Below are 9,545 nucleotides of genomic sequence, written 5' to 3'. Positions count from 1 at the left end.
TGTGTATGAGACACAAATATAAAACTTTTGAAAGGTTCAAAAAGCTTAGATATGAAGTAGAAAAATAAGCACAAAACTCATTAAGGTTCTTCGATCAGATCGAGGAAGTGAATACCTTAATGGAGAGTTCCGTGATTATCTCAAGGAGAATGGTATAGTTTCATAATAGACTCCTCCTGGAACACCTCAGATCAATGGAGTGTCAGAGAGGAGGAATCGGACTCTATTGATATGGTCCAGTCCATGATGAGCTTCACTGATTTACCCTTGTTTCTTTAGATAGATGCCCTATTTTCAGCTATTTACTTGTTGAATAGAGTTCCCTCTAAAAGTCCATTCCTACCGCACCATATGAGATATGACATGGTAAGAAACCAAGTCTTGGTCATCTCAAGATTTGGGGATGTCCGGCCCACGTCAAGAGACTACAGGCGGACAAGCTAGAGGCTAGGACCATAAGTGCTCGTTTTATATGATATCCTAAAGAGTCATTAGGATACAATTTTTACGTCTCAGAGGATCATAATGTGTTTGTGAGCCGTCATGCCATCTTCTTGGAAAAACAGTTTATCCTTGATAGAGGCAGTGGGAGGAAAATTGAGCTTGAAGAGAAAGTCTCTGAAAAGCAACGAGTCATGGATCCTATCGAACCTGTTGCTGGTGGTCCAAACCGAGAACGATTGGCACAGCGGTGTGAACGGGGTTCCCTTGGAGTTGGGTTGGTTGCGCTCCACCTTCCACCGGAAAACCTGCAAGCAAGCCTCGCACCACCACTGGGGTAGTGGGGGCCCTCCGACGATCAAGTCAGAGAGGATTGAAGGAGAAGGAGAGATAGCAGTAGCAGGTAAGAGAATGCTCTGGAAAATTTTTTCTTACCTCCCCCCTTCTCCCCCCAGCGGCATATATACCAGGCTGGGGGGTCCTTCTGGGGGGTTGGTCATCGTGTAGCACGATGGAGCTGCCACTGACATGGCCGTTACAGGGCGTCGTGGGGCAGCGCTGGGTACGACCATGACAGGGCGTAGTGGAGCTCCGCTTTGTACGGCTGTTACAGGGGATCGTGGAGCAGCGCCGGATACGACCGTTGCAGAGAGTAGTGGAGCAGAGGGCCGCGGCGTGCTTCAGGGGAACAGCCTGTCGTTGTCGAGAGATTACCGACTCGGGGTCGGACTGCTGGATCAAGGGGCAGCCGACTCGGGGTCGGACTGCTGGATCAAGGGGCAGCCGACTCGGGGTCGGGCTGCGAAGCCGAAGATATCCGACTCGGGGTCGGACTGCTGGATCAAGGGGCAGCCGACTCGGGGTCGGGCTGCGAAGCCGAAGATATCCGACTCGGGGTCGGACAGCTGGATCTAGGGGCAGCCGACTCGGGGTCGGGCTGCGAAGTCGAAGATATCCGACTTGGGGTCGGACAGCTGGATCAAGGGGCAGCCGACTCGGGGTCAGGCTGCGGAGCCGAAGATATCCGACTCGGGGTCGGATTACTGGATCAAGGGACTGCCGTAGTCTTCCTGGGTGCGCGTGCCGGTCACGTGGGGCGTGGCGGCTAAGTTCCCCCGTAACAGTAGCCCCCCACTTCCGAGCCTGAAACTAGGAGGGGAACGGGTGAAGGGAGTGATGCTTCGAGATTGCCGCCATCCCTCGGAAAGGCGCGCGCGCTTCGAGCTCCCCGCCTCCTTTATGGCGTATAGCGGTTGTCGCTGATCTGGCAGTCTGCGGATTTCGGCGGACATCCTTCCTTAATGGCGTCGATTCGCCTTTGGGGCGCGAGCGATCCTTCGGCAGCCAGGCGTCCTCTGGCGTCACCGAGGCGTCACCCGCCTTTCCACCTATTTAACCGGGGGCCCTCCCCCGTCCGCTCTTCTCTTCACAGGCATCTTCGAGTTTCTCCCTTGTGCTGCTGTCGTTGCCGTCGGACTGTTCGCTCGCTCCTCCTTTGACGCTCTCGGAGCCGTTCTTCCTTTCCTTCCGGTGAGTTGCCCCATTCTTCAATTTAGGGCTCTCCATACTTTCTCCTTCCGTATTAGTGTACTCCAGTCGTTCCGGTCCTTTCCCCCTTCTTGACCCCGTCCTGATCGTAGATTCACTGGCCATTAGGTATGGACGAAGTGAGAGCGGACCGCATTCAGTCGGAGCTGGCCTCCGAAGACTTAGATAGGTTCGTGGCTCGGTACCACCTTCCCGAAGCCTGCAACGTTACGCTCCCGGGGCCTGAGGAGAGGATGTCCCATCCTCCTCCAGGGAAGGTCGCCATCAATGAGGGCATCCTCCAGGCCGGGTTCCGCTTTCCCCCCTCGGACTTAGTCGTGCAGGTGCTTCGGGGTTTAAGAGTGGCGCCGACGCAACTGGTGCCGAACTCATGGCGCGCCCTGACGGCCTTCCAGGTTCTCTGCCGCATGCACGAGGTCCCCGCCACCCTGAATGTCTTTTGGGAATGCTACGGCCTGAACGGCCACCCCCAGGACAGAGGGTAGTGGTGCTTTGCGGCGCGGCGAGGGTGCGGCCTCGTCAAGGAGGCTCCTTCCTCCATTCATGGCTGGAAGGAGCGTTTCTTCTTCATCGACGTAGATCCCTCTTGGGGAATCGGGGCAACCTGGGAGACGCCGATGAAGTCCCCGATTGGCCTATCGAGGTTGTCGAGGGAGGAATCCAATGGCGTCGCCGTCTTGAAGGGGTTGGTCGCCGAGGGCCGGCTCCCCCCGGTGGCTCGCCTTATTTCCGAGGATACTTTGGTGAACGTCGGTCTGAGCTCGGTGCCCGTCGACCGTGAGCCTGCCACCGCTTCTTCTTTTTCAGCTCTTTTCTCCTCTTCCGTTTCTTCCTTCCATCAGTTTCTCAGTTTCTAACCACCCCGTCCTTTTTGCAGAAATCGACGACGTCATGCGGTCGGACAAGGCAAAGGCTGTCAGTAGGGTGTCCCTACTGGAAGCGGTCCGGAAGAAGAAACGGACTCCTCCGAGCGGGGTCCCCCCGGCGAAGAAGTCCCGCCAGCAGGCGACTCCGATGCCGACAGACGGCTCAGGGCCCAACGATCAGGGGGACGCTGCGGGCTCAGACCGACAATTGACACCGCATCAGCCCTCTGGTGATGAGACTACTGCTTCTCCGGAGGTGTCACCCGGGCGCGCCCGAGACGGCCGGGTCGGACGCGATCGGTCCCCAGCCCGGCCTTCGACTCGGTCGGCTTCGGACGATACGAGAAAGAGGGGCGCGCCGAGGCCCCGGCCGAGCGGGACCCTGTCGATTCCTGGAGCGGCCCCCGCCCCGAGCACGGTCAGCATGGCTCTTCCCCAAGCGATGGGTAAGGGTAAGGCTGCAGAACCACCGTCCGGCTCCGGGGCGAAGTCTGGGTCAGCCTTCACTTTCGCCGGCGCCCGAAACCTCATCGAGACGGTGCTGCTGGAGAGCGACCGTAGGCGGGTCCGGCAGATGGGGATCCCTGACGTCGGAGCTGCCAGCTGCGTCTGTCTCATGTCGGTGAGTATCCTTTTGGTCGCTTTCGTCATTTATAGGCTCTATTGATGATCCCCGCCTGACGCCCTCATTTTTTCTGTTTCTTAGCTCGCCCAGTACATGATCCGTCTGGAGGAGAGCCACGAGGAACAGGCGAGGCTTCTGGCGAGGGCCGAGAGCCAACTGAAGGCTGTAGAGGAGGGAGGCCAAGCTACGGCGGGGAGGACGACCGGGGACCTCGAGACGAGGCTCCAGGTGGCTGAAGAGCGGGTACTCGGCTTCGCTGCCCTCGAGAGGCAACTGTTGGAGACTCAAGAGCAACTCAAGGTCGCCTCGAGTCTCGAGGGCGAGATCAGGAAGGCGGAGGAGCGGGCCAAAAAGCAGTCCCGGAAGGCTGCCGACTTCCGGGAGAGGTGGGAGAAGGCCCAGCAGTCAGCCGACAACGCCCGCAACCGAACCCGGTCTCTTGAAGCCAAGCTGGGCGAATTGGAGTCGGCCTTGGAGGGGTCCCGCGCGAGCGACCAGGAGCTTCGTTCGCGCCTGGAAGAGGCTGAGGCTGCTCGCATTGCTGCCGAGGCGAAGCACAAGGAGGCTCGGGCTGATCTGCTGAGGGTCTCCTCCGAGGCGGACGACCGGATTGTGGCGAAGGTCATGGAGGCAAAGGCTCAGATTACGGAGCGAGCAGAGGCAGCACTGGCCGAGAAGAGCGCGGAAATCGGGCGTCTGGCGGTACAGGCCTATCGTCAGTCCGCCGAATTCACCCGTGACATGTCGGAGGCGGTACAGGCTTATCGTCAGTCCGACGAGTTCGTCCGTGACATGTCGGACGCGGGGTCCGACTCCTTTGTCTTAGGCTTCGATGAAGGCTTGGCAAGGGTGTCGGCTAAATACCCCGGGATTGACCTGAGTGGGGTCTCCCTCCTCGACTCCCCTCCGGCGCCATTGCCTGCTGATTCTCTTGCCGCCTCCCTACCCCTTGCGGACGTGCCCGACGTTCCCGACCCAGGGGCTCCTCCAAGCTGACCCTCTGTACTTTTCTTTGATCTTTTCTTTGTATGTTGGCGTTTTGCCATGTTGTATGGGTCTCGGCCCTGAAGCAATGAAAGTTAATACAAACAGAGTGTTTCTTCATTTCACTTTCGTCCTTCCTCTTTTTAACTCTTGGTAGCGTCTCGCCGACTCCTGACTCTCGAAGTTCTTCCGGCGCTAGGCCAGGCATCCGAGGGTTAGGCCTCAGGAAATTCTTCCGGCGCTAAGCCAGGCATCCGAGGGTTAGGCCCCAGGAGATTCTTCCGGCGCTAAGCCAGGCATCCGAGGGTTAGGCCTCAGGAAATTCTTCCGGCGCTAAGCCAGGCATCCGAGGGTTAGGCCTCAGGAAATTCTTCCGACGCTAGGCCAGGCATCCGAGGGTTAGGCCTCAGGAAATTCTTCCGGCGCTAAGCCAGGCATCCGAGGGTTAGGCCTCAGGAAATTCGTCCGGCGCTAGGCCAGGCATCCGAGGGTTAGGCCTCAGGAAATTCTTCCGGCGCTAAGCCAGGCATCCGAGGGTTAGGCCTCAGGAAATTCGTCCGGCGCTAGGCCAGGCATCCGAGGGTTAGGCCTCAGGAAATTCTTCCGGCGCTAAGCCAGGCATCCGAGGGTTAGGCCTCAGGAAATTCTTCCGGCGCTAAGCCAGGCATCCGAGGGTTAGGCCTCAGGAAATTCGTCCGGCGCTAGGCCAGGCATCCGAGGGTTAGGCCTCAGGAAATTCTTCCGGCGCTAAGCCAGGCATCCGAGGGTTAGGCCTCAGAAAATTCGTCCGGCGCTAGGCCAGGCATCCGAGGGTTAGGCCTCAGGAAATTCTTCCGGCGCTAAGCCAGGCATCCGAGGGTTAGGCCTCAGGAAATTCCGCTCGTTGGTCGGCCAAGGCTGGCGCAAGCCGAGGCGACCAGTCGGGGCTTCAGGCTAGTCTGCTCCCGGGATGATCATCGGGTTAGCCTGGCATCCGAGGGCCGAGCCTCGAAAAATTCCGCTCGTTGGTCGGCCAAGGCTGGCGCAAGCCGAGGCGACCGGTCGGGGCTTCAGGCTAGTCTGCTCCCGGGATGATCATCGGGTTAGCCTGGCATCCGAGGGCCGAGCCTCGGGAAATTCCGCTCGTTGGTCGGCCAAGGCTGGCGCAAGCCGAGGCGACCGGTCGGGGCTTCAGGCTAGTCTGCTCCCGGGATGATCATCGGGTTAGCCTGGCATCCGAGGGCCGAGCCTCGGAAAATTCCGCTCGTTGGTCGGCCAAGGCTGGCGCAAGCCGAGACGACCGGTCGGGGCTTCAGGCTAGTCTGCTCCCGGGATGATCATCGGATTAGCCTGGCATCCGAGGGCCAAGCCTCGGGAAATTCCGCTCGTTGGTCGGCCAAGGCTGGCGCAAGCCGAGGCGACCGGTCGGGGCTTCAGGCTAGTCTGCTCCCGGGATGATCATCGGGTTAGCCTGGCATCCGAGGGCCGAGCCTCGAGAAATTCCGCTCGTTGGTCGGCCAAGGCTGGCGCAAGCCGAGACGACCGGTCGGGGCTTCAGGCTAGTCTGCTCCCGGGATGATCATCGGGTTAGCCTGGCATCCGAGGGCCGAGCCTCGGAAAATTCCGCTCGTTGGTCGGCCAAGGCTGGCGCAAGCCGAGGCGACCGGTCGGGGCATCAGGCTAGTCTGCTCCCGGGATGGTCATCGGGTTAGCCTGGCATCTGAGGGTTGTTAGGCCTCAGGGAAATTCCGCTCGTTGGTCGGCCAAGGCTGGCGCAAGCCGAGGCGACCGGTCGGGGCTTCAGGCTAGTCTGCTCCCGGGATGATCATCGGGTTAGCCTGGCATCCGAGGGCCGAGCCTCGGGAAATTCCGCTCGTTGGTCGGCCAAGGCTGGCGCAAGCCGAGGCGACCGGTCGGGGCTTCAGGCTAGTCTGCTCCCGGGATGGTCATCGGGTTAGCCTGGCATCCGAGGGCCGAGCCTCGGGAAATTCCGCTCGTTGGCCACGAGCCTGTCGCTTGCCACTCGACGGGATTTCTCCGTGTCCAGCTACGATCGTGTTTCTCCTCCTCTCCAAGCGTCGCCTGGGGAACACCAGAAGGGCATTAAATGCTAATTGAAGCGTTACCTGGGAAATCGGACCGCCAGTTGCTGCTTGCAAGGAGTGTCAGTTAAGCGGCCGCGATACGCGCGTTCTTCGAGGCGGATGCGGCCTGGGCGCGAGCGGAGATACGTGGACCGAGGGATACATGCCGCCCGGAGTGTCCTGCACAAAGAATGCAATTAAGGAGAACGACGCTTAGGAGATCGTGGGAGGATACGCCTCGAGAGCCGGAACGGCTCCGGATTCGGTGCGCCCGCCTTTATTGGAGCCACCCGCATCGGAACGACCGGGGGGCCTCAGTTTGGCTATAAATATAAGTGCAGGTGCGGTGGAGTCTGCCAAGCCGAAGGTATTCAGGTTGCCATGGATCGTGGACCTCCTCTCCGGTGTGTGGCTGGAAAACCCCTGCTGGAGGAACGGGAGGCGCGCCCCTCGCGACTTCCGCCAACTAGCCGTTTCATCTGGGATCAACAAGGAGGTTCTCCCCGGCGGAACTCCGCTCTAGGCATTTCATCCGGGATCACATCCCCCCTCCTTTCAGTCCCCCCTCCCGATTGAGCTCTGCGCCAGACGCTCCATCCGGGATCGCGCCTCCTCACGCTCTTCTTCCCTTGTATTCCTTCTCTCCCCTAACCTGGGGAGGACCGGGATATCCCTTGGAGGTGGCGTTCCTCTGGAGGCAGCGGGAACTTCTTCTTCGTCCACTTCTTCTTCGTCCGCGCTGGCTCTTCGTCTTTTTGCGTGAGGCGTCCATGGCGCCTCCGGGGAGAAGCACCCACGCCCGGCGGGATTGCAGCTGCTTCGGATGGAGGGTTCGGGATCCCAGATCTTCAGCTCCACGGAGTCTCCACCTCTTCCTTGCTTTCTTTACTCCCTAATTCCCCCCTGGGAATTCTTTGTAATCACACGAACACACCGTTGTAACCAAGAATTATTGAAATGAAAAGAGTTGTACATTCTTCGAACTGTCTTCCTGGTTTTGTCGTTTTACTGGTAATACACCCGCAGGTTAGCGGAATTCCAGCTTCTTGGAATTTCTCGACCATCTAGGGCCTCCAACTGGTAGGAGCCAGGTAGGTTTACCCAGCGAACCCTATACGGGCCTTCCCAATTCGGCGCCAGCTTCCCACCTTTCGTGGGTTGAGATGCTTTGGCTCGCCTTAGCACTAGATCTCCGATTCTGAAAAGTTTCGGTCGGACCTTGGAGTTATAATATCGGGCCACCCTCTGCTGATACATCGCCATCCGAACCTGTGCCATTTTCCTTGCTTCTTTCAAGAGGTCCAGGTTCCCTCGGAGCTGCTCCGAATTGACCTCGGGTCGGTGCGCGGCCACCCGAGGTGAGGGGAGTCTGAGCTCCACGGGGACGACCGCTTCCGTGCCATAGGTTAGGCTGAATGGCGTCTCCCCGGTAGGGGTCCGATGCGTGGTCCGATACGCCCAAAGGACATTCTCGTATTCTTCGACCCAAGCTTGCCCTGTCCGACCGATTCGCGCCTTAATTCCTTGGAGGATCGTCCGATTTGTGACCTCGGCCTCACCGTTGGTTTGGGGATGCGACACAGATGTGAACCGATGCTCGATCCCGAACTCCTCGCAGAAGTCACGGAAATGCTTGTTGTCGAACTGTCGACCATTATCCGAGATGAGGACCCGAGGTACCCCAAATCGGACAATGATGTTCTTCTTCACGAACTTCCGGACTTGCGCCTCCGTGATAGTGGCCAGCGGCTCTGCTTCTACCCACTTGGTGAAGTAGTCGATTGCAACAATCAAAAATTTCCGCTGGGCTGAAGCGACGGAGAATGGTCCGAGGATATCCATTCCCCACTGTGCGAAGGGCCAGGGTGCGGTGATCGGGGCCAAGGGGACAGAAGGGACTTTCTGGACGTTGGCGTGGCGCTGGCAGGCGTCGCATTTCCGCACGTGATCCTTCGAGTCCTCCAACAAGGTAGGCCAATAATAGCCTTGCCTCATGATCTTGTGCGCTAAGGACCTAGCCCCCAAGTGCGATCCGCAGATGCCCTCGTGGACTTCGCCGAGGACGTAGACCGCCTCCGAGGGGCGGAGGCATCTTAAAAGGGGGGCGGTGAACGAGGTCCGATACAGCCTCCCTTCATAGAGTACGTAGTGGGCGGACTTCTTGACAAGTCGCCGAGCTTGCTCTTCGTCTTCAGGGAGGATCCCTTCGGCGAGGTAGGCGACGAGCGGATCCATCCAAGACGGCTCCGGATCAATCGCCATCACCGCTCCAGCCTCGCCGATGCTCGGCGCATCCAGGGTCTCTAGGTAGATCGCCCTCGACAAGTTGTGCGCCTCTGCGCCCACCAAGCGGGACAACCTGTCGGCCCTGGCGTTTTCGCTTCTGGGGACCTGCTGGAAGTCGACGCTGCCGAGGTCGGGAATGAGCGCTTGCACCTTCCGGACGTAGTTCTGCATGGTCGGGCTCCGGGCCTCGAACTCCCCACGGACCTGCCCGACCACCAGCTGGGAGTCGGTGAAGACCTTCAGACGCCGGATGCCGAGCTCCTTGGTGAGTTTGAGTCCCGCGACTAGGGCCTCGTACTCCGCCTCGTTGTTGGTCACTGGAAATCCAAACCTCAAGGCATACTCGGCTATCACTCCATCAGGACTGGTAAGGACCAGCCCGGCCCCTCCTCCTTCGGGGTTCGACGACCCATCGATGTGAAGCGTCCAGATCGGGAGGTCGAGGCTGGGCGTTTCCGGCGGTCTAGGTTCCGCCTCCTGCACCGTGCACTCAGCGAGGAAGTCCGCGAGCACCTGGGCCTTGATGGCGGGTCGAGGCTGGTAGCGGATGTCGAACTCACCGAGTTCTACTGCCCACTTCACCAGCCGTCCTGCATTCTCGGGGTTGCTGAGGATCTGTCGTAATGGTTGGTCGGTTAAGAGAGTGACCGAATGGGCCTGGAAATAGGGGCGAAGCCTCCTGGTCGCGGTCAGCAGCGCGAAGGCGATCTTTTCAGCCTTCGTGTACCGCGT

General features: G+C 59.4%; 1 protein-coding gene across 1 annotated transcript; it reads left to right on the top strand.

Annotated features, from left to right (window-relative positions):
- The first annotated feature begins 1,599 nt into the window (after window positions 1–1,599).
- On the top strand, window positions 1,600–4,612 carry LOC149751344 (uncharacterized). Its single transcript, XM_089927241.1, has 2 exons — window positions 1,600–3,477; window positions 3,562–4,612. The coding sequence occupies exons 1-2, from the start codon at window positions 2,881–2,883 to the stop codon at window positions 4,474–4,476; spliced, it is 1,512 nt and encodes a 503-aa protein (XP_089783367.1). The 5' UTR covers window positions 1,600–2,880; the 3' UTR covers window positions 4,477–4,612.
- Window positions 4,613–9,545: the final 4,933 nt, after the last annotated feature.

Source organism: Phoenix dactylifera, chromosome 14 (genome assembly GCF_051530095.1).
Source record: "Phoenix dactylifera cultivar Ajwa chromosome 14, Ajwa_hap1_PhDact_Kaust_v1.1, whole genome shotgun sequence".
Classification (NCBI taxonomy): Eukaryota; Viridiplantae; Streptophyta; class Magnoliopsida; order Arecales; family Arecaceae; genus Phoenix; species Phoenix dactylifera.
This window is presented reverse-complemented; position numbering and strand designations above follow the sequence as displayed.